A 25,678-nucleotide genomic window follows, 5' to 3' on the forward strand; every position below is an offset into this window, starting at 1 on the left:
GAAAAACTTAACTTGCAAAACTCACACTGTGCATTTTTTTAAGTCGACAGCCATTTTAAGGTTCTGTGCTTCCAACATTTTTAGCCCTTCATTTATTTATTTTTTTATAATTTAACTTCTTTATTTTCCATTTGGGGCTTTCTTGGTCTACACTGCTGTGCAGGCTTTGCCCTGGTGCAGAGAGTGGGCTTCTCCTTGTGGTGGCTTCTCTTGTTGCAGAGCACGGGCTGTAGGGCACACAGGCTTCAGCAGTTGCAGCACATGGGTTCAGTAGTTGTGGCTTCCAGGCTCCAGGGCACAGGCTCAATAGCTGTGTGCAAGGGCCCAGTTACTCCATGACATGTGGGGCCTTCCCAAGTCAGAGACTGAACCCAAGTCTCCTGCACTGGCAGGCAGACTCTCCACCACTGAGTCACCAGGGAAGCCCCTTTGATTTATTTTTAGCTTAATATTATATGAATATTTCACATGCTCTACCTTGGAAAGGATGGGCATATTCAAATGATCGTGTATTTGTCCTTACATATTCTGTGGTAAACATATACCAACATATATAAAATGGATACATATTGCATTATATATTTTATATTTATATTGCTCAAATATTTCTTGATTAGTAGAAACTGTTAAGATGACCATGAGGCTTGCTTTTTAAAAAATCGATTTACCTCTGTGAGTAGATTGTTAGTTTGTAGACCATGCTAGGGAAAGTTTCTGATGCTCAGTGGAATGTAAAGGAATCCAGTGACAAAAACAGAAATTAAAATGTATCTTTACTGTATCTTGATTAATTCAATGCTTTTGGAATATAGAAAATTCTGGATAAATCTATGAAGCTAAAGATTTCACTCTTTTCGGGTGGCAGTTAAGATACCACAGCAGTCCTACCGCATTTTGTCTCAGCTTGCTATTTCCCAAAATTAGGATAAAGGAGTGGCTTGAAGGAAAAACAGTGGAAGTTAACAGAACCACCAATCTGACCAGATGTCCCTGCAGTTTAAGGAAAACCCAATCTGTTAGTAGGATGGAAGAAACATGAATGATGAAGAGGAAGAAGAAAGACATCACCATTTTCATGGCTCTTTTATGGGCCTCTGTGCTGAGATCCTTTGAGCTGGGGTTGAGCTGCAAATTCCTGATGTGTCTCATCAAGGAGAGAAATAAGAGGAGCAGTGAGGTCAGGGACAGAAGAAAGGGGATTAAGTTGATGAAGTTAAAAGCAATCAAATGGTGAAGATAATGAGTTTCACTTACATCTGAGGACCACGTTGAGTTTCTTGCATATATTTTGTAGCTGTTAGTTGAGATATGATTAAACATATATATTGATTCAGAGTTCAAAAACAGTAAGGACAAAGACCCCAAGAGAAGCACCAGTACCACACTACGAATTCGCCACTGCAGCCAAGTGAAGCAGCGGTGGGAGAAGCTGGCTACTTTAAAGAAGTAGAAAACACTTAGACAGGTGGCAAACCAGATAGCTAGGTGATTAGACAATGTCCAAAAAATACTAACAACTTTTTTATCAGTGGCATATAGGTGTGGCCATAGTACCAATAAAAATGAATCACATAGTATTACCCAAAGTTGACTGATTCTGGAGATAGCCAGGCCTGTGAGGATGTAGTCAGCTGATGAGAGCTTTTGTCTCTTCACCAGGTCGATGCAGTTAACTAGTACAATGAACCCACTCCCCAACATTCCAATCAGGAATCCTCCTATTGTTGCTACCAGAAAAGCATTTTCAATTCCAGATGGCATTTCTGTAGAAAGAATCCAGAAAGCTGATACTATTTGTCAATGATTTCTTTTTGTTTTTGTTGCTGTCCAAGTGTTCTAGAATGACACCCAGTTTGATCCTTTTCAAAAAATGCTTAATGAAACTCAGATACCATCTCACATATCTTCATAAAGATCTTTCTCTTTTATTCCAGCAATAGTTCTGAAATTTATGCAAGGAGATCCACTCCCATAGCTCTAAATGGAAAACTTGAACATTGCTTTCAATCAGCTACTGATTTCCAGATAGAACAGTAAATGTTCACACTCATCATTGGTGCTGGCAGCAATTTTCCACTTGTGGAGACATCTGGAAAGGAAAGTCAGGTATGCAAACATGCAAATGTGAGACAGATTTCTTTACACTCATTTGTACTTCCTTTCTCAACAGAAACTCGATACCATATGGATTCAAGTTTCTTAATTTTCATAGTATTCTCAGAAAATAACCTCTGAACTAGAAGCATTATTCATCGATTTCATTTAATAAAATCCATAACATTTCAGATACTGTTACAGATGAAATAAACCTAATAAAGAGAAGCAATATTAGGACCTCACAGAGTCATGGAAAAAGTCAGTTTAAATAAACTATTACTGTTGAATAAGACAAAAATTTGATCAAAATGCAATTGCAACACCGAGGATGATACTACAAAATCTATAGTTCATAGTTAATTCTCGCTTCCTCAGGACAAAGACAATTGGCTTAGGGTTTGAAGCATTTTAAGATTTCTTGAAGATAGATTAAAAGGGAAGTGATCTTCCAGAATAATGTACAAAGGTACCAAAATCATACCTCTATCTGAGCTCCTACTGTGAATTTTTGAACTTTGTTTCCAGTGAACTACTGCCTATTTGATTCTGAATTAGCAATTATCAACTGAGAGGTAAAAATACTAAGAAAAAAGGCAAAAGGAAAAAAAAGCAGGAGATGGATGAATAGGAGGGAGGTTCTCCTTTTCATTAATTCTGCTTTTGATAAAATTCTTCATCTCATAAAAAATTGATTTACAAGTAAAATGTTTTTTCATTTCAACAAACAGGTAACTAATACAATTTTTTTCGAACTTGACTGTAAACTGCCATTACCTCATATATATATGCATATGAGCTAGTCCTTTGGACTGCAAGACTATCAGTTAATACTAATGGAAATCAACCCTGAGTATTCATTGGAAGAACTGATGCTGAAGCTGAAGCTCCAATGCTTTGGCCACCTTTGGCAACTCATTGGGAAGGCCCCGATCTGGGACAGATTGAAGGAAAAAGAGAAGAGGGTGGTAGAGGATGAGATGGTTAGATAGCATCACGAACTCAATGGTCATGAACTTGAGCAAACTCTGGGAATTAAGGAGGACAGAGGGGCCTGGTTTGCTGCAGTCCATGGGGTGGCAAAGAGTGAGACATGACTGAGCAACTGAGCACCATCACCAATATCATTCAGTTCAGTTCAGTTCAGTTCAGTTCAGTTGCTCACTCGTATCTGACTTCTTGTGACTCTATGGACTGCAGCCAACAGGCTTCCCTGTCCATCACCAACTCCTGGAGCTTGCTCAAACTCCTGTCCATTGAGTCGGTGATGCCATCCAACCATCTCATCCTCTGTCGTCCCCTTCTCCTCCTGCCTTCAATCTTTCCCAGTATCAGGGTCTTTCCAAGAGAGTCAGTTCTTTGATTCAGGTGGCCAAAGGATTGGAGCTTCAGCATGAGTCATTCCAATGAATACTCAGGACTGATTTCCTTTACAAGGGACTGGTTGGATGTCCTTGCTATTCAAGGGACTCTCAAGAGTCTTCTCCAACACCACAGTTCAAAGCATCAATTCCTTGGCGCCCAGCTTTCTTTATAGTTCAACTCTCACATCCATACTTGACTACTGGAAAAACCATAGCTTTGACTAGATGGACCTTAGTTGGCAAAGTCATGTCTCTGATTTTTAATATTATGCCTAGTTTGGTCATAACTATTCTTCTAAGGAGCAAATGTCTTTCGATTTCATGGTTGCAGTCACCATCTGCAGTGACTGTGGATCCAAAGTAATAAAGTCTGTCACTGTTTCCATTGTTTCCCCATTTATTTGCCATGAAATGATGAGACCAGATGCCATGATCTTAGTTTTCTGAATGTTGAGCTTTAAGCCAAATTTTTCACTCTCCTCTTTCACTTTCATCAAGGGGCTCTTTAGTTCCTCTTCACTTTCTGCCATAAGGGTGGTGTCATGTGCATATCTGAGGTAATTGATGTTTCTCCTGGCAGTCTTGATTCCAGCTTGTGCTTCATCCGGCCCAGCATTTCTCATGATGTACTCTGCATATAAGTTAAATAAGCAGGCTTAAAATATACAGCCTTGATGTACTCCTTTCCCAATTTGGAACCAGTACGCTGTTGTATGTTGGGTTGTAACTGTTGCTTCTTGACCTGCATACAGTTTCTCAGGAGGCAGGGCACGTGCTCTGATATTCCCATCTCTTGAAGCATTTTCCACAGTTTGTTGTGATTCACACAGTCAAAGGCTTTGGCATAGTCAATAAAGCAGTAGGTGTTTTTCTGGAGCTCTCTCACTTTTTAGATGATCAGGTGTTGACAATTTGATCTCTGGTTCCTCTGCCTTTTCTAAATCCAGCTTGAACATCTGGAAGTTCACATTTCACATACTGTTGAAGCCTGTCTTGAAGAATTTTAAGCATTACTTTGCTAGCATGTGAGGTGAGTTCAACAATGCAGTAGTTTGAACATTCTTTGGCATTGCCTTTCTGTGGGATTGGAATGAACACTGACCTTTTCCAGTCCTGTGGCCAGTGCTGAGTTTTTCAATTTGCTGGCATTTTGAGTGCAGCACTTTCACAGCATCATCTCTTAGGATTTAAAATAGCTCAACTGGAATTCCATGACCTCCACTAGCCTTGTAAATAGTGATGATTCCTAAGGTCCACTTAATTGATTATGTTCTTTGTAGCCCAAGATGGAGAAGCTCTATACAGTCAGCAAAAACAAGACTGGGAGTGGACTGTGGCTCAGATCATCAACTCCTTATTGCCAAATTCAGACTTAAATTGAAGAAAGTAGGGAAAACCACTAGACCATTCAGGTATGACCTAAATCAAATTCCTTACAATTATACAGTGGACATGACAAATAGATTCAAGGGATTATATCTGATAGAGTGCCTGAAGAACAATATATGGAGATTTATGACATTGTACAGGGGGCAGTGATCAAGACCATCCCCTAAAAAAAGAAATGCAAAAAGACTATCTGAGGAGGTCTTCCAAATAACTGAGAAAGAAAGAGAAGCTAAAGGCAAAGGAGAAAAGGAAGGATATACCCATTTGAATGAAGAGTTCCAAAGAAGAGCAAGGAAAGGAAAAAAAGCCTTCCTCGGTGATCAGTGCAAAGAAATAGAGGAAAACAATAGAATGGGAAGGACTAGAGATCTTTTCAAGAAAATCAGAGATACCAGAGAACATTTCATGCAGTGATGGGCCAATAAAGGACATAAATGGTATGGACCTAACAGAAGCAGAAGATATTAAGAAGAGGTGGCAAGAATGCACAGAGGAACTATACAAAAAAAATCATGACTTATTTAACCATGATGGTATGATCACTAACCTAGAACCAGACATGCTGAAATGGAAAGTTAAGTAGGTCTTAGGAAGAATCACTATGAACAAAGCTAATGGAGGGGATGGAATTCCAGTTGAGCTATTTCAAATTCTGTAAGATGATGCTGTTAAGTACTGCACTCAATATGCCAGCAAATTTGGAAAACACAGCAGTGGCCACAGGACTGGTAAAGGTCAGTTTTCATTCCAATCCCAAGAAAGGCAATGCCAAAGAATGTTCAAAGTACCACCCAGTTGCACTCACCTCACATGCTAGCAATATAATGATCAAAATTCTCCAAGCCAGGCTTCAACAGTATGTGAACCATTAACTTCCAGGTGGATTTAGAAAAGGCAGAGGAACCAGAGATCAAATTGCCAACATCTGTTGGATCATCAAAAATGCAAGAGAGTTCGATCAAAATATCTACTTCTGCTTTATTGACTATGCCAAAGCCTTTGACTCTGTGGATCATAACAAATTGTGGGGGAAAAGGTATACCAGACACCTTACCTGCCTCCTGAGAAATTTGTACACAGGTCAAGAAGCAACAGTTAGAATCAGACATGGAACAGCAGCCCGATTCCAAATTGGGAAAGGAGTACAGAGAGGCTGTATATTGTCACCCGGCTTATTTAACTTATACGCAGAATACATCATGTGAAATCTGGGGGAAATATCAATAACCTTAGATACACAGATGACACCACCCTTATTGCAGAAAGTGAAGAAGAACTAAAGAGCCTCCTGGTAAAAGTGAAAGAAAAGAGTGAAAAAGCTGACTTAAAAGTTAACATTTAAAAAACTAAGATTATGGATTCTGGTCCCAGCACTTCATAGCAAATACAAGGGGAAACAAAGGTAGCAGTGAGAGACTTTATTTTTGGGGCTCCAAAATCACTGCAAATGGTGACTCCAGCCATGAAATTAAAATACTCTTGCTCCTTGAAAGAAAAGTTATGACAAACATAGACAGCATATTAAAAGGCAGAAATATTTCTTGGAAGACAAAGTTCCATCTAGTCAAAGCTATAGTTTTTGCAGTAGTCATGTATGATGTCAGAGTTGGACTATAAAGAAAACTGAGTGCTGAAAAAATGATGCTTTTGAACCAAAAAACTGATTCTTTTGAACTGTGATACTGGAGAAGACTCTTGAGAGTCCCTTGGACTGCAAGGAAATCAAACCATTCAATGCTAATATTCATTGGAAGAGTGATGCTGAAGCTGAAGTTCCAAGAGTCTGGCCACCTGATGGGAAGACTGACTCATTGGAAAAGACCCTGTTGCTAGGAAAGTTTGAAGTCAGGAGCAGAAGGGGACAACAGAGGATGACACAGTGGATGGCATCACCAACTCGATGGACATGAGTTTGAGCAAGCTCTGGGAGTTGGTGATGATAGGGAAGACTATCATGCTTCATTCCAGGGGGTCACATAGCATAGGACATGACTTAGCCACTGAACTGAAATGACTGGCCTTAAGATAGAAACCTGTATGCAGGTCAGGAAGCAGCAGTTAGAACTGGACATGGAACAGCAGACTGGTTCCAAATAGGAAAAGGAGTATGTCAAGGCTGTATATTGTCACCCTGCTTCTTTAACTTATATGCAGAGTACATCATGAGAAACGCTGGGCTGGAAGAAGCACAAGCTGGAATCAAGATTGCCAGGAGAAATATGAATAACCTCAGAATGCAGATGACCCCAACTTTATGGCAGAAATTGAAGAGGAACTAAAGAGCCTCTTGATGAAAGTGAAAGAGGAGACTGAAAAAGTTGGCTTAAAGCTCGACATTCAGAAAACTAAGATCATGGCACCTGATCCCATCACTTCATGGCAAATAGATGAGGAAAGAGTGGCTGACTTTATTTTTCTGGGCTCCAAAATCACTTCAGATGGTGATTGCAGCAATGAAATTAAAAAACACTTACTCCTTGGAAGGAAAGTTATGACCAACCTAGACAGCATATTAAAAATCAGAGACATTACTTTGCCAACGAAGGTCTGTCTAGTCTAGGCTATGGTTTTTCCATTGGTCATGTATGGATGTGAGAGTTGGACTGTGAAGAAAACTGAGTGCCAAAGAATTGATGCTTTTGAACTGTGGTGTTGGAGAAGACTTTTGAAAGTCCCTTGGACTGCAAAGAGATCCAACCAGTCTATCCTAAAGGAGATCAGTCCTGGGTGTTCATTGGAAGGACTGACATTTAAGCTGAAACTCCAATACTTTGGCCACCTGATGCGAAGAGCCGACTCATTTGAAAAGACCTTAATGCTGGGAAAGATTGAGGGCAGGAGGAGAAGGGGATGACAGAGGATGAGATGGTTGGATGGCACCACCAACTCGATGTACATGGGCTCGGGTGGACTCTGGGAGTTGGTGATGGACAGGGAGTCCTGGCATGCTGTGGTTCATGGGGTCGCAAAGAGTTGGGCATGACTGAATGACTGAACTGAACTGAACTGACGATGTATATACATTTTCAGCAGCTTTTGTGACGGTAAATGAAGTCCCTAGTCTTGTCTGTCTCTTTGCAACCCCATGGACTATACAGTCCCTGGAATTCTCCAGGCCAGAATACTGGAGTGCGTAACTGTTCCCTTCTCTTGGAGATGTTCCCAACCCAGGGATCAAACCCAGGGCTCCCACTTACCAGCAGATTCTTTATCAGCTGAGCCACCAGGGAAAACCTGCTTTTTTAATTTTAATTATTATAAGCATCAAGTCAGCACTAAACATAAACATGCACACACACACACACAAACACACATAAACATGTCTGAAAATTCTACAAATAGGTGATATTCTCTTGTAAACTTTCCTTTCTGTTTTTGTCCCTGGTGAATTGTTTCTGTTCTCTCTGACAAAGGACATTAAGTGTTCATACAATTCTTACACACACACCACACACACACCTTTGATATCAAAGTATGATTTTGATCCATGTAAAGTAAACATGAAAATATTAAGTAGACATAAAAGTATTATTATACACTTAGGGAATAATTATTCAGAATCTTTCTATAAGTTCAGTTGATTTTTTCTTATTCTGCAAAGTAGTGGTTAGTCTAGCTTGGATTCCTAATAAAAGTCTACTTCTTTGTTTTAAACCTCTTTTGGACATGCCAGCTACATAATGACACTTGCCATCTACCTCTATAAGGATTAAATCATCTACTGTTGCAGCTGCTGATTTTCGAGACTCCCTAAAGGAGTTCAGGGTAGAGAGCAGAAATAATCACTCTGAGCTCAGGGAAAAAACCGGCAGAACAGGTCTTCAGATGGTTAGATATTTTTAGGAGACAATTTTATAAGCTCAGTTTTTGTATCTCCTAAAAAGCACTGAAGTCCTTCATGATGACAACTCTTCATGACTAGCAGAAACCTTCTGCAAAAACATGTGCTTGATTGCATATACTCCCCCATCACCAAAATCAACTCTATACTGACCTTCTCCTCTGCCTCTTCAGAGCAGTCTCTCAGAGCTATCTGAGGTGCTGAATCCAGGACTGCTGTCCTCATTTTGTCCTAAGAAAAATTAACTCACAATGTTTACATTGTGAACTTAAGTCAACATTCATTTTAAGGTTCTGTGGTTCCAACATTTTTATTCCTTGATTTATCTATTTTTTATAATTTAATTTCTTTATTTTTTTTCATTTTTAGCTTTGCTGGTCTACATTGCTGTGCAGGTTTTTCTCTAGTTGTGGCTAGTGGGCTTCTCCTTGTGGTGTCTTCTCTTGTTGCAGAGCACGGGCTGTAGGGCACACAGGCTTCAGCAGTTGCAGCACATGGGTTCAGTAGTTGTGGCTTCCAGTCTCCACGGCACAGGCTTAGTGGTTGTGTGCAAGGGCCCAGTTGCTCCAAAACATGTGGGGCCTTCCAGGGTCAGAGATGGAACCCAAGTCTCCTGCACTGGCAGGCAGACTCTCCACCACTGAGCCACCAGGGAAGCCCCTTTGATTTATTTTTAGCTTAATTTTATACAAATATTTCACCTGCTCTACCTTGGAAAGGATTTGCATGTCTAAATATTCATGTTTTTTCCCTTACATATGACTATAGTACATATTTTCCAATGTATATAAAATTAATACATATTGCATTATATATTTTATATTTTTATTGCTCAAATATTTTTTCACTAGTAGAAAGTCTTATGATGCCAATGATGCTTGTTTTTTAAAAGAATCAATTCACCTCTGTGAGTAGATTGTTAATTTATAGACCATTCTAGGGAAAGTTTCTGATGCTCAGTAGAATCTAAAGGAATCCAGTGAGAAAAACAGAAATTAAAATGTATCTTCAATGTCTCTTGATTAATTCAATGCTTTTGGAATATAGAAAATTCTGGTTAAATCTATGAAGCTAAAGGTTTCACTCTTTTCAAGGGGCAGTTAAGATACCACAGCAGTCCTATGGCATTTTGTCTCAGCTTGCTAGTTCCCAAAACTAGGATAAAGGAGTGGCTTGAAGGAAAAACAGTTGAAGTTAACACAACCACCAATTTGGCCAGATGTCCTTGCAGTTTAAGGAAAACCCAACCTGTTAATAAGATGGAAGAAACATGAATGATGAAGAGGAAGAGGAAAGACATCACCATTTTCATGGCTCTTTTATGGGCCTCTGTGCTGAGATCCTTTGAGCTGGGGTTGAGCTGCAAATTCCTGATGTGTCTCATCAAGGAGAGAAATAAGAGGAGCAGTGAGGTCAGGGACAGAAGAAAGGGGATTAAGTTGATGAAGTTAAAAGCAATCAAATGGTGAAGATAATGAGTTTCACTTACATCTGAGGACCACGTTGAGTTTCTTGCATATATTTTGTAGCCACTAGTCCAGACACTATTAAACATATCTATTAATTTGAAGTTCAAAAACAGTAAGGACAAAGACCCCAAGAGAAGCACCAGTACCACACTACGAATTCGCCACTGCAGCCAAGTGAAGCAGCGGTGGGAGAAGCTGGCTACTTTAAAGAAGTAGAAAACACTTAGACAGGTGGCAAACCAGATAGCTAGGTGATTAGACAATGTCCAAAAAATACTAACAACTTTTGTTAGTTTATCAATGGCATATAGGTGTGGCCATAGTACCAATAAAAATGAATCACATAGTATTACCCAAAGTTGACTGATTCTGGAGATAGCCAGGCCTGTGAGGATGCAGTCAGCTGATGAGAGCTTTTGTCTCTTCACCAGGTCGATGCAGTTAACTAGTACAATGAACCCATTCCCCAACATTCCAATCACGAATCCTCCTATTGTTGCTACCAGAAAAGTATTTTCAATTCCAGATGGCATTTCTGTAGAAAGAATTCAGAAAGCTAATACTATTTGTCAATGATTTCTTTTTGTTGTTGTTGCTGTCCAAGTGTTGTAGAATGATACCCAGTTTGATCCTTTTCAAAAATGCTTAATGAAACTCAGATACCATCTCACATATCTTCATAAAGATCTTTCTCTTTTATTCCAGCCTTTTATTCCTGGTAGTTCTGAAATTTATGCAAGGAGATCCACTCCCATAGCTCTAAATGGAAAACTTGAACATTGCTTTCAATCAGCTACTGATTTCCAGATTAAGCCTTGAATGTGCCCAGTCACCATTGGTGCTGGCAGCAATTTTCCACTTGTGGAGACATCTGGAAAAGGAAAATCAGGTATGCAAACATGCAAATGTGAGACAGATTTCTTTACACTCATTTGTACTTCCTTTCTCAACAGAAACTTGATACCATTTGGATTCAGGTTTCTTAATTTTCATAGTATTCTCAGAAAATAACCTCTGAAATAGAAGCATTATTCATTGATTTCATTTAATGAAATTCATAACATTTCAGATACTGTTACAGATGAAAGAAACCTAATAAAGAGAAGTAAGGACCTCACAGAGTTATGGAAAAAGTAATTTTAAATAAATCATTGCTGTTGAATATGACAAAAGTTTGACCAAAATGCAGTTGCAACACCGAGGATGGTGCTACAAAATCTATAGTCAATAGTTAATTCTTGTTTTCTAAGGACAAAGACAACTGGCTTAGGGTTTGAAGCTTTTTAAGATTTCTTGAGGAAATAGATTAAAAGGAAAGTGATCTTCCAGAATAGTGTGAAAAGGTACCAAAATCATACCTCTATCTGAGCTCCTACTGTGAATTTTTGAACTTCGTTTCCAGTGAGCTAGGGCCTATTTGATTCTGAATTAGCGATTATCAACTGAGAGGTAAAAATACTAAGAAAAATTTTTTTAAAAAAGCAGGAGATGGATGAATAGGAAGGAGGGTCTCCTTTTCATTAATTCTGCTTTTGATAAAATTCTTTGTCATTATAAATTGATTTACAAGTAAAATGTATTTTCACTTCAACAAACAGGTAACTAATACAATGGTTTTCAAACTTGACAGTAAACTGCAGTCACCTAAGAAATCATACATATATATATATATATATATATGCCTATGACTATGGACATATATATACTATGGACATATACCATATATACATATATGCCTATGTACTGCAAGAGTATCAGTCAATCCTAAAGGAAATCAACCCTGAATATTCAACGGAAGGACTGATGCTGAAGCTGAAGCTCCAATACTTTGGCCACCTGATGTGAAGAGCAACTCATTGGAAAGACCCTAATCTGGAATGGATTGAAGACAAAAGAGAAGAAGGTGGTAGAGGATGAGATGATTAGATAGCATCACCAACTCAATGGACATGAATTTAAGCAAACTCCAGGAATTAAGGAGGACAGAGGAGCCTGGATTGCTGCAGTACTTGGGGTGGCAAATAGTCAGACACGCAAATGCTCAGACTGAGCAACTGAGCACCATCACCAGTGTCATTCAGTTCAGTTCATTTCAGTTGCTCAGTCATGTCTGACTCTTTGCGACCCCATGGTCTGCAACACGCCAGGATTCCCTGTCCATCACCAACTCCTGGAGCTTACTCAAACTCATGTCCATTGTGTCAGTGATGCCATCCAACCATCTCTTCCTCTGTCGTCCCCTTCACCTCCTGCCTTCAATCTTTCCCAGCATCAGGGTCTTTTCCAATGAGTCAGCTCTTCCCATCAGGGCGCCAAAGGATCGGAGTTTCAGCTTCAGCATCAGTCCTTCCAAAGAATATTCTGGACTGATATCCTTTAGCATGAACTGGTGGATGTCCTTGCTGTCCAAAGGACTCTCAAGAGTCTTCTCCAACATCACTGTTCAAAAGCATCAATTCTTCAGCACTCAGCTTTCTTTATACTCCAACTCACACATCCACCCATGAATACTGCAAATACCATAGCTTTGACTAGATGGACCTTTCTTGGTAAAGGAATGTCTCTGCTTTTTAATATGCTGTCTAGGTTGGTTATAGCTTTTCTTCCAAGGAGCAAGCATCTTTCAATTTCATGGCTGCAGTCACCATCTGCAGTGATTCTGGAGCCCAAATAATAAAGTCTGTCATGGTTTCCATTTTCCCCCATATATTTGCCATGAAGTGATGCCATGACTAGATGCCATGATCTTAGTTTTCTGAATGTTGAACTTTAAGCCAACTTTTTCACTCTCCTTTATCACTTTCATCAAGAGTCTCTTTAGTTTTTCTTCACTTTCTGCCATAAGGGTGATGTCATCTGCATATCTGAGGTAATTGATATTTCTCCCGGAAATCTTGATTCCAGTTTGTGCATCATCCAGCCCAGCATTTCTCATGATGTACTCTGAATATAAGTTAAATAACCAGGGTAACAGTATGCAGATTTGATGTACTCCTTTGCCAATTTGGAACAAGTCTGTTGTTCCATGTTTGGTTCTAACTGTTGCTTCTTGACCTGCATACAGATTTCTCAGGAGGCAGGTCAGGTAGTCTGGTATTCCCATCTCTTGAAGAATTTTCCACAGTTTGTTGTGATCCACACAGTCAAAGGCTTTGGCATAGTAAAGCAGAAGTAGATGTTTTTCTGAAAATCTCTTGCTTTTTTTGATGATGCAATAGGTGTTGGCAATTTGATTTCTGGTTCCTCTGCCTTTTCTAAATCCAGCTTGAACATCTGAAAGTTTGTAGTTGACGTACTCCTGAAGCCTGGCTTGGAGAATTTTGAGCATTACTTTGCTAGCATGTGAGATGAATTCAACAGTGAGGTAGTTTGAACATTCTTTGGCATTGCCTTTCTTCTGAATTGGAATGAACACTGACCTTTTCCAGTCCTGTGGCCACTGCTGAGTTTTCCAAATTTGCTGGCATATTGAGTGCAGCACTTTCACAGCATCATCTTTCAGGATTTGAAATAGCTCAACTGGAATTCCACCCCATCCACTAGCTTTGTTCATAGTGATGCTTCCTAAGGTCCACTTGATTGATTGTGTTCTTTGCAGCCAAAGATGGAGAAGCTCTATACAGTCAGCAAAACAAGGCAGGAGCTGATTGTGGCTCAGATCACGGACTCCTTATTGCCAAATTCAGACTTAAATTGAAGAAAGTAGGGAAAACCACTAGACCATTCAGGTATGACCTAAATCAAATCCCTTATGATTATACACTGAAAGTGACAAATAGATTCAAGGGATTAGATCTGATAGAGAGAGTGCCTGAAGAACTATGGCTGGAGGTCAGTGACATTGTATAAGAGGCAGTGATCAAGACCATCCCCAAGAAAAAGAAACGCAAGAAGGCAAAATGGTTGTTTGAGGAGAGCTTCCAAATAGGTGTGATAAGAAGAGAAGTGAAAGGTAAAGCAGAAAAGGAAAGATATACCCATTTGAATGCAGAGTTCCAAGGGAATAGCAAGGAGAGATAAGAAAGCCTTCTTCAGTGATCAGTGCAAAGAAATAGAGGAAAACAATAGAATGGGAAAGACTAGAGATCTCTTCAAGAAAATTAGAGATACCAAGGGAACATTTCATGCAAAGATGGGCTCAATAAAGGGCAGAAATGCTATGGACCTAACAGAAGCAGAAGATATTAAGAAGAAGTGACAAGAATACACAGAAGAACTATACAAATAAAGATCTTCTCAACCCAGATAATCATGATGGTGTGATCACTGACCTAGAGCCAGACATGCTGAATTGCAAAGTGGTCCTTAGGAAGAATCACTATGAACAAAGCTAGAAGAGTAGATGGAATTCCATTTGAGCTATTTCAAATCCTGAAAGAAGATGCTGTTAAGTACTGCATTCAATATGCCAGCAAATTTGGAAAATGCAGCAGTGGCCACAGGACTGGTAAAGGTCAGTGTTCATTCCAATTCAGAAGAAAGGCAATGCCAAAGAATGTTCAAACTACCATACAGTTTCACTCACCTCACACACTAGCAATGTAATTCTTAAAGTTCTCCAAGCCAGGCTTCAACAGTACATGAACCGTGAACTTCCAAATTTTCAAGCTGGATTTAGAAAAGGCAGAGGAACCAGAGATCAAATTGCCAACATCTGTTGGATCATAAAAAGAGCAGGAGAGTTACAGAAAACCATCTACTTCTGCTCTATTGACTATGCCAAAGCCTATGACTGTGTGGATCACAACAAATTGTGGAAAAAAGTATACTGGACACCTTAGCTGCTTCCTGAAAAATCTGTATATAGGTCAAAAAGCAGCAGTTAGAACCAGACATGGAACAGTAGACTGGTTCCAAATTGGGAAAGGAGTAGGTAGAGGCTGTATATTGTCACCCTGCTTATTTAACTTCTATGCTGAGTACATCATTTGAAATGCAAGGCTGGATAAAGCACAAGCTGGAATCAAGATTGCTGGGAGAAATATCAATAACCTCAGATATGCAGATGATACCACCCTTATGGCAGAAAGTGAAGAGGAATTAAAGAGCCTCTTGATAAAAGTGAAATAGAAGAGTGAAAACTTGGCTTAAAAGTCAACATTCAATAAACAGATTATGACATCTGGTCCTATCACTTCATGACAAATAGATGGGGAAACAATGGAAGCAGTGAGAGACTTTATTTTGGGGGGCTCCTAAATCATTGTAAATGGTGAATGCAGTGATGAAATTAAAAGACACTTGCTCCTTGAAAGAATAGCTATGACCAATATAGACAGCATATTTAAAGGCAGAGATATTTCTTTGCTGGCAATGGTTTGTCTAGTCAAAGCTATGGTTTTTGCAGTAGTCATGTGTGAATGTGAGAGTTGGAGTATAAAGAAAGCTGAGCACTGAAAAATTGATGCTTTTGAACTGTGTTGCCAGAGAAGACTCTTGAGAGTCCCTTGGACAGCAAGGAGATAAAACCAGTCAATCCTAAAGGAAATCAGTCCTGAATATTCATTGGAAGGACTGATGCTGAAGCTAAAGCTCCAATACTCTGGTCACCTGATGACTGTCAGGTCACCTCTGACTGACTCATTGGAAAAGACCCTGTTGCTGGAAAAGTTTGAAGATAGGAGGTGAAGGGATGACAGAGGATGAGATGGTTGGATGGCATCACCGACTCAATGGACATGAGTTTGAGTAAGCTCCAGAAGTTGGGGATGGATAGAGAACCCTGGTGTGCTTCAGTCCATGGGGTCACAAAGAGTGGACATGACTGAGTGATTGAACTGAACTGACTGGCCTTAAGATGTATATTTTCAGCTGCTTTTGTGAAGGTAAACGAAGTGGAAGTCCCCCAGTCCTGTCTGACTCTTTGCAACCTTGTGGACTATACAGTCCCTGGAATTCTCCAGGCCAGAATCCTGGAGTGGGTAGCCCTTCCCTTCTTAGGGGATCTTCCCAACCCAGGGATCAAACCCAGGTCTCCCGCATTGCTGGCAGATTCTTTGCCAGCTGAGCCACCAGGGAAGCCCTGCTTTTTTAAATTTTAATTATTATAAGCATCAAGTCAACACTAAACATAAACATGTCCAGACACACACACACACACACACACACACACACATAAACATGTCTGAAAATTCTACAAATAGGTGATATTATCATGTAAACTTTCTTTTTTGTTTTTGTCCCTGGTGAATTTTTTTTCTCTCTGACAAAGGACATGAGTGTTCATACAATTCTTACACACACACAGACACACACACATTTGATATCAAACTTTGATTTTGATCAATATAAAGGAGACAGAAAAATATTAAGTAGACATAAAAGTATCATTATACACTTGGAATAATTATTCAGAATCTTTTTATAAGTTTGGTTAATTTTTTCTTATTCTGCAAAGTCGTGGCTAGTCAACTTGGATTCCTAATAACAGTCTGCTTCTTTGTTTTAAAGCTCTTTTGTCTATGTCAACTACAAAATGACACTTGCTATCTACCTCTATAAGGATTAAGTCATCTACTGTTGCAGCTGCTGATTTTTTCGGCACTCCCTTTAGGAGTTGAGGGTAGAGTGCAGAAATAAGGCCCTCTGAGCTCAGGGGAAAACTGGCAGAACAGGTCTTCAGAGTGTTAGATATTTTCAAGAAACAACTTTATGAGCTCAGTTCTTGTATCTCTTCATATCAAAAAAAAAAGCACAACAGTCCTTCATGGTGACGACTGCTCTTTGCAACTAGCAGAAAACTTCTGCAAAAATATGTGCTTGATTGCATGTATTTCCCCTTCTATACTCACCTTCTCTCCTGCCTCTTTGGAGCGGTCTCAGAGCTATCTGAGGTGCTGAATCCAGGGCTACTGTCCTCATTTTGTCCTAAGAAAAATTAACTCGCAAAGTCGACAGCCATTTTAAGGTCCTGTGCTTCCAACATTTTTAGTCCTTGATTTGTCTATTTTTTATAATTTAGCTTCTTTATTTTTCATTTTGGGCTTTCCTGGTCTTCATTGCTGTGCAGGCTTTCCTCTAGTTGCGGAGAGTGGCCTTCTCATTGTGGTGTCTTCTCTTGTTGCAGACTGGGGGCTGTAGGGCTCACAGGCTTCAGCAGTTGCAGCACATGGGTTCAATAGTTGTGGCTTCTAGGCTCCAGGGCACAGACTCAATAGTTGTATGCAAGGGCCAAGGTGCTCTGTGACATGTGGGACCTTCCCATGTCAGAGATGGAACCCGAGTCTCCTGCATTGGCAGGCAGACTCTCCACCACCAGGGAAGCCCCCTTGATTTATTTTTAGCTTAATTTTATACAAATATTTCACCTGCTACCTTTGAGAGGATTTGCATGTCTAAATACTCATTTTTTTTCTTACATATGACTATAGTAAATATTTTCCAACATATATAAGATTAATACATATTGCACTATATATTTTATATTTATATTGCTCAAATTTTTTTCACTAGTAGAAAGTCTTATGATGCCAGTGATGCTTGCTTTTTTAAAATATCAGTTCACCTCTGTGAGTAGATTGTCAGTTTATAGGCCATTCTAGGGAAAGGTTCTGATGTTCAGTAGAATCTAAAGGAATCCAGTGAGAAAAACAGAAGCTAAAATGTATCTTCAATGTCTCTTGATTAATTCAATGCTCTTGGAATATAGAAAATTCTGGATAAATCTATGAAGCTAAAGATTTCACTCTTTTCAGGTGGCAGTTAAGATACCACAGCAGTCCTACCACATTTTGTCTCAGCTTACTATTTCCCAAAACTAGGATAAAGGAGTGACTTGAAGGAAAAACAGTCGAAGTTAACACAATCACCAATTTGGCCAGACATCCCTGCAGTTTAAGGAAAACCCAACCTGTTAATGAGATGGAAGAAACATGAATGATGAAGAGGAAGAGGAAAGACATCACCATTTTCATGGCTCTTTTATGGGCCTCTGTGCTGAGATCCTTTGAGCTGGGGTTGAACTGCAAATTCCTGATGTGTCTCATCAAGGAGAGAAATAAGAGGAGCAGTGAGGTCAGGGACAGAAGAAAAGGGATTAAGTTGATGAAGTTAAAAGCAATCAAATGGTGAAGATAATGAGTTTCACTTACATCTGAGGACCACGTTGAGTTTCTTGCATATATTTTGTAGCTGTTAGTTGAGATATGATTAAACATATATATTGATTCAGAGTTCAAAAACAGTAAGGACAAAGACCCCAAGAGAAGCACCAGTACCACACTACGAATTCGCCACCGTAGCCAAGTGAAGCAGGGGTGGGAGAAGTTGGCTACTTTAAAGAAGTAGAAAACACTTAGACAGGTGGCAAACCAAGTAGCTAGGTGATTAGACAGTATCCAAAAAATATTAACAACTTTTGTTAGTTTATCAATGGCATATAGGTGTGGCCATAGTACCAATAAAAATGAATCACATAGTATTACCCAAAGTTGACTGATTCTGGAGATAGCCAGGCCTGTGAGGATGCAGTCAGCTGATGAGAGCTTTTGTCTCTTCACCAGGTCGATGCAGTTAACTAGTACAATGAACCCATTCCCCAACATTCCAATCACGAATCCTCCTATTGTTGCTACCAGAAAAGTATTTTCAATTCCAGATGGCATTTCTGTAGAAAGAATTCAGAAAGCTAATACTATTTTTCACTGATTTTTCTTGCTATTGTTGTTGTCCAAGTGTTGTAGAATAGTACCCATTTTGATCCTTTTCAAAAATACTTAGTGAAATTCAGATACCATCTCACATATCTTCATAAAGACCTTTCTCTTTTATTCTAACCGTAGTTCTGAAATTTATGCAAGGAGATCCACTCCCATAGCTCTAAATGGAAAATTTGAACATTGCTTCCATCGGCTACTGATTTCTAAATTAAGCCTTGAATGTGCCCAGTCACCATTGGTGCTGGCAGCAATTTTCCACTTGTGGAGACATCTGGAAAAGGAAAATCAGGTATGCAAACATGCAAATGTGAGACAGATTTCTTTACACTCATTTGTACTTCTTTTCTCAACAGAAACCCGATGCCATTTGGATTCACGTTTCTTAATTTTCATAGTATTCTCAGAAAATAACCTCTGAAATAGAAGCATTATTCATCGATTTCATTTAATAAAACCCATAACATTTCAAATACTGTTACAGATGAATGAAACATAATGAAAAGAAGCAATGTATAGGATCTCACAGAGTCATGGAAGAAATAACTTGAAATAAACTATTACTGTTGTATATGACAAAAATTGGAGCAAAATGTAGTTGCAACACCAAGGATGGTGTTACAAGATCTATAGTCGATAGTTAATTCTCATTTCCTAAGGACAAAGACAACTGGCTTAGGGTTTGAAGCTTTTTAAGATTTCTTAAAGAAATAGATTAAAAGGGAAGTGATCTTCCAGATAATGTGCAAAGGTACCAAAATCATATCTCTATCTGAGCTCCTACTGTGAATTTTTGAACTTTGTTTCCAATGAGCTACTGCCTATTTGATTCTGAATTAGCTATCATCAACTGAGAGGAGAAAATAATAAGAAAAAAGCCAAAAAAAAGCAGGTGATGGATGAGTAGGAGATAGGTTCTCCTTTTCATTAATTCTGCTTTTGATAAAATTCTTCTTCTCTTAAAAAATTGATTTATAAGTAAAATGGATTTTCACTTCAGCAAACAACTAACTCTAATGCAATGGTTTACAACCCTGACTGTAAACTGGAGCCTCCCTCCCACTGCCCACCCCCATTTCATCCCTCCAGTTCATCACAGAACCCCGAGCCCATTGAGCCAACTGTGACTGTGGTTGACAAACAACCTACATCGTGTCCATCTCAGCCTCTCTATGTGATGCTTAGGCACTCACCTGGGCTGAAACTACCTGTGGAAGTCCTCACAGACACATCCCCACCACCCAGTGTTGTATCTGAACTGGCTGTTTTGGTTATTATTATGATTGCAAGACCCACTTCAGTAGCAACCATCAGGAAAAAAGCAGTTTATTACTCACAGATCCAGAGAGTACATGATACACCCAGGGCCATACAGTGAAGTCATGAGGAGAGAGGGAGAAAGCACCTGGGACTCTGCCTTTTAAGGTTTGAGGGTAGGGTGCCTAGGGTTTCACAAGTTCACTCTTTAATGGTGAAATTAAATGTGAGAGGGGGAATTAGAGCTCTTGAGGGGAGAAACGGAGTCACTTGAGTGAACGGTCAGTTATCTAGTTTACCTGGCATATTCTAAAGGGGAAACTTCATGGGTTGGGGGCAACCTGGCATCTTATCTAGGTGTTTATTAGCAGTTAGACAGCTGGCAATATGTCCTGTCAAGATGGAGGCCTTTAGGAATTCCTTGGTGGTCCAACAGTTTCACTGCCGAGGGGGTGGTTTCAATCCCTGGTTAGAGAACTAAGATTCCACAAACCACATAGCCCAGCCAATAGAAATAAAAGACAGAGGTCCTAGAGATGGATGCCTTGGCAATCAAATGCTTATTGTTAGGCACTTATATTATATGACCTTAGTCACCTTGGTAGTCACCTACACTCCACGAGGAAGGGAACTATTTTCTGTCATCCACTGATCTCTTTCCAATTCCTAGAATAAGGAGGGTTTGGCAAATAGAAGACCCTCAATAACTATTTGTCAAGTGAATGAGTGCTAACTCGGTTGGTAATCTTATTGAGAATACAGAAAAAGAAAATGAGTTAAGACTTGATGGTGAAACTAGTATTAGAGCAAGAAAAGATGGAAACCCTTTAAAACTAGAGACAGTTTTATAACCTATGAACTCATGAGAGATTTATGTACTCACCTGAAATAACCAACACTGCTCTCTAGTCTTCTGGTTCAAATCAGAAGTCATACCAAATCATCAAGATCATTGTACACATCTGACAACCAAGATGTGAGAGTCTTTGAAAGAGAACTACTTTAAGCCCAGGGAGTTGAAAATGTGTAGAAAACTCTAGATTTTGTGGCAGGGGAGCAAGAAAGCTTAGAGATCACTGATGTTTTCAGAAATGCTCTGACCTGGTATAGAAGGCTACCTGAGAAGTAGACTTTGCTGATAGGTGTGGTTTAGCAGAGACCAAAAACAGGCAGCAAATCAGCCAATAGATGCTCAGTCATGAAAAAACACTTGAGTTCATAGTTACACACTTTACACTAAAGGAGAAACTCAGTCTAAAGGATATAAGAACAAATTTAAAATCACAAGTGCCATATGCTATAAGTTAAATTCAAAGTCCAAGTTAACAATCACAGTTTAAAAAAGTCTACATAACTGCAGAACTATCTCAGTTCCTGGGGAACTGTCTTTATATCCTTTATTCTTACAATGATTGATTTATACATGCAAAAAAAGTGCTATTGTATGTTTAAATGAAAAGCATATCATTGCAAAAATTTTAGGTAGATAATGATTCATTAAATTTATGTATATGCTATAATAACAATCCAAACAAATCAGTCTAAACTTGTAATAATGACTATAATTGAAGTCAGAAAATTTGTGAACATTGATTTTATAATTGTCAGTAGGAAGAATTACATTTCCTCCAAGAAATAGTGAGAAAACACATTGAGAGAAGTTCACTTTGGCCTAATTCAAACAAAATCCTGAATCTGGAGTGATACTGAATAATACTAATACAGTAACAAGCTACTGCTTATGTGAATGTAAATGAAGGTGACTCAACTGAAGATCTTAATCATTAAACTTTAAACCTTCTATCACTAATACTATCTTTCTTTTGACTTGAATTCTTCCTGTCTCCTCCTTTTGTCTGTTACATCATCAGAGACCTTTCTATTTGCCTCTTTCTGTTACCTTTCTGTTAATGCAAGTTCCTGTGCCCTAGGCCACACAAACCGGAACAATGGAGTTTAGGGCAAAGAAAGGTTTACTGCAGGGAGACAGGTGGCTCCTATCCTAAAATGTTCTGAACTCCCAGGGTTGCAGCAGAGCATTTTCAAAACCCAGGTGAGGGGACTGTCCCAGATTGTTCACAGTTCTCTGATTAGCCGATGGTGAGGTAGCCAGGTGATGTCACAGGTGTTAACATTATTAGGCCTCAGCTCTAGGAGGCCTGGGGCTATGTGCTCACCAGTCATCAAGCAGATACCACCTTCCATTTGATGGGGGTTTTCACATCAGCAAAACAACTCAGGAAATGTGCATCAAGTACTATTATCTCGGTACTTCAGAGAGGAGCTAAAGCAGAGGATACGAGGGAAGGCCTGTAGGGAAGGTCCCGTGGGGGCCTGCTCAGTTACATTTCCCTTCCCTGAGCCCACATTTTTAAATTTCCCAATAGTCTCAGGCATGAGGCAGAATTAGAGGAGAATAAAGTTTATTAGAGTGGGAGATGCTGTTAGAACAGTGGGGAGAACCAACGGAGTTGGACAGAGTCGCAAAGAGTTAGACACGCCTGAGCGACTGAACTAAATAGTCTCAGAGAAGCCAGCAACAAATGCTCCCCTAGTTGTGATGCTCTCTGATCCTGTTAATAGAAAGATTTCCCATTTATTTGCAAGCAAAGATATAACCCCTCATTCTTTTCTTGAATCACAACTTAGAACTTCCACATATTGATCTTAACAACAATTTCTTTTCTAGTTGCTAAATGAAAGCTCTAGCCTTTGTGTTTTTCAGGTAAAAGGGATTTTCAGTGTTTCATTGGCTTCAGTGTTTCTAGGTCAAGAAGCAGTCAACTGGGACCCGGGCCACAGAGTGAAGGGACAAGGATTTAATCATTCATACCTGAAGGATATTTGCTCAGCTTAATCACTGCTAGGGGGCTTCCAAGGTGGCACAGTGGTAAAGAATCCACCTGCCAGTGCAGAAGAATCAGGAGATGCATGTTTAATCCCTGGGTTGGGAAGATCCCCTAGAGAAGGAAATGGCAACTCACTCCAGTATTCTTGTCTGAGAAATTCCATGGACAGAGGAACCTGGAGGGCTACAGCCCATAGGGTCACAAAGAGTCAGACACAACTGAGCATATGGTACAAGCACAGACTCCCTGCTGTCTGTGAACACTTCTGTTTCATGGTACATTTTTGTTTCACTTAGAATTCTTTTCATTTTTGTAACTGAGGGCTATTAGGTTTCTGTTCTCCCCAAAATCCTTAAAGAGAAGATATATCCTCTGGTTCCTCCTCATGACAAAACTAAGACAATCTAACTTACCAACGTAAATTCCCACACTGGTAAGCATTAGTGTCTCAAACTCAAAGTAAGAATAGCTGTGCTTTTTTTTCTTTTTTCTTTTTACTTTTCTGAACTTGCATTTATATTGGTGTTCAAGGAGATTAAAAAAGGCTCCCCTACATGTGTTCCTCAAATAAATCAAAAAAATCTTTCAAATCAATTTGTTTTTGTAGTGATTGGTCTTAAGGTTCTTAATAGAACATAGAATAATCTAGACAACATATCCAGTGTCTTATATGACAGAACTGAGAATGGGTGAAAAGCAAGCACCCCTTCAAAGGATATCCCTGGCTCAGAGGACATGGGGTCTAATCAGGATCTTGCTAGGAGAAGCCACCTATTGAGAGAGAATAGATAAATGACATGAGACATTAGGAAATCTGTACACCTCTTTCTCAGACATCAGTGAAGTTATGTGTTTCTATCTGATCTGCACATTGGGGTTCAAGAAAACATGCCCTGATGTGCTTGATTTATGTCTTATCAGATAGGCTTTCCAGGTAGTGCTAGTGGTGAAGAATCCACCTGCATGCAGAAGACTTCAGAGATATGGGTTGGATCACTGGGTGGGGAAGATCCCCTGGAGAAGAAAATGGCAACCCACTCCAGTATTCTTGCTGGAGAATCCCCATGGACAGAGGAGCTTGGCAGACTACAGTCCATGGGGTTGCAAAGAGTCAAACACGACAAAAATGACTAAGAACGAGCTGACTTCAACACTAGTCTTAAGGATCAATGATAACACTCTTCCATCCATAAAAAGTTTATTTTTTCCCCTCCTACAAGTTGCCTGAGTGAACAAACTAAAATGAAAATGATTACACCCAGATTCTTAAAATGAACATTTATTTGGTGGATGAGAAAAGGGTGGTTAGTGAGAAATCAGTGTTAATCTCCCTCTTACTCCAACATTTTTTGTCCCAGGGTAGGTTATTATCTGGGGAAGGAAATGGCAATCCACTCTAGTATTCTTGCCTAGAGAATCCAGTGGGCAGAGGAGCCTGGTGGGCTGCCGTCTATGGGGTCGCACAGAGTCGGACATGATTGAAGCGACTTAACAGCAGCAGCAGCAGCAGGAGGTTATTATCATTCAGTCTTTCTTCTCCAGATTTCATGGGACGGACCAGCAACATATTTGTTGGGAGTGGCTCTTCTTGTATTGTGGCTTGTCTGCCACTGAGTCACCCACAGAGTCTCTTTTTACAGGGCTGCAGAGCTTGATCTCCGATGCCATTCAAGCATACAGCTTATAATATCTATACATCAATTGTAATTACTCTAGCCTATGGCCTGGTCTTTTATTAGTCCTTTGGTATACTTCTTTGACAAGAATAGGGCTCTATTCCTTATAATTCCATCTTCCTAAGGTTGCTGCAGAAGTATGGACTTACTCCTAGTTAGACATTTACCCTGAAGTTTCACTTATTAGAAGCAAAGTTTGCTTATTACTTTATATACTTTACCAAAGAGAAATTTAGTAACTAAATTTAGTAACTAAAAAAAACTAAAGTAAAACTTTAGTGTTACTTTTGGTTATTATCTTATAAAGAGTGCAAGATTATCTTTAAGTCATTTGTATGAAAGACTATCCAAGACAAAACAAACTCAGCTAAATGTATTCAACTTGATTTGCACATTATTTTTTACCAATCCAAGATAACTACAATGATAATTTTTGTAAAATACTAAGTTAATGTCCAAAACAATATATGTACATTTTATTTTGTAAAATGAAAGTTACTTTTTATAACAGACACTATTTTTTTTAACTTTTTATTTTGTTAGACTATAGCTGATTAATGTTGTGATAGTTTCAGGCAGACAGCAAAGCGACTCAGCCATACATATACATGTATCCATTCTCCCCCAAACTCTCCACCTATCCAGTTTGCTACATAGCATTGAGTAGGACACTCTATTTCTTATCCTTAAAACCATCATCAGAATCATTATTGTAACTGATACACAAAAGCACCACAGAGTCTAGATGTACTAGGCGTTTCAGTTCAGTTCAGTTCAGTTCAGTCTCTCAGTCGTGTCTGACTCTTTGCAACTTCATGGACCACAGCACGCCAGGCCTCCCTGTCCATCACCAACTCCCGGAGCCTACCCAAACCCATGTCCATTGAGTCGGTGATGCCATCCAACCATCTCATCCTCTGTCGTCCCCTTCTCCTCCTGCCCTCAATCTTTCCCAGCATCAGGGTCTTTTCAAATGAGTCAGCTCTTCACATCAGGTGGCTGAAGTATTGGAGTTTCAGCTTCAACATCAATCCTTCCAAAGCACATTCAGGACTGATCTTCTTTAGGATGGACTGGTTGGATCT

General features: G+C 39.5%; 4 protein-coding genes across 4 annotated transcripts in view; 1 reads left to right on the top strand and 3 right to left on the bottom strand.

Annotated features, from left to right (window-relative positions):
• Positions 1 to 828: 828 nt before the first annotated feature.
• On the bottom strand, positions 829 to 1,761 carry LOC122423978 (taste receptor type 2 member 42-like). Its single transcript, XM_043441555.1, has one exon. It carries the CDS (start codon positions 1,759 to 1,761, stop codon positions 829 to 831), a length of 933 nt encoding a protein of 310 aa, XP_043297490.1.
• Positions 1,762 to 2,082: 321 nt separating this feature from the next.
• LOC122423980 (proline-rich protein 2-like) overlaps positions 2,083 to 25,678 on the top strand; it is a 55,968-nt gene continuing 32,372 nt past the window's right edge. The window contains exon 1 of the mRNA XM_043441558.1: positions 2,083 to 2,106. The gene's annotated coding sequence lies outside the window, so the exon portion shown is untranslated. The remainder of the gene's footprint in view (positions 2,107 to 25,678) is intronic.
• On the bottom strand, positions 9,752 to 10,690 carry LOC122423977 (taste receptor type 2 member 42-like). The gene has a single exon (XM_043441554.1). It carries the CDS (start codon positions 10,688 to 10,690, stop codon positions 9,752 to 9,754), a length of 939 nt encoding a protein of 312 aa, XP_043297489.1.
• Positions 17,787 to 18,771, bottom strand: LOC122423976 (taste receptor type 2 member 42-like). The gene has a single exon (XM_043441553.1). It carries the CDS (start codon positions 18,758 to 18,760, stop codon positions 17,822 to 17,824), a length of 939 nt encoding a protein of 312 aa, XP_043297488.1. The 5' UTR covers positions 18,761 to 18,771; the 3' UTR covers positions 17,787 to 17,821.

Source organism: Cervus canadensis, chromosome 21 (genome assembly GCF_019320065.1).
Source record: "Cervus canadensis isolate Bull #8, Minnesota chromosome 21, ASM1932006v1, whole genome shotgun sequence".
Taxonomy (NCBI): Eukaryota; Metazoa; Chordata; class Mammalia; order Artiodactyla; family Cervidae; genus Cervus; species Cervus canadensis.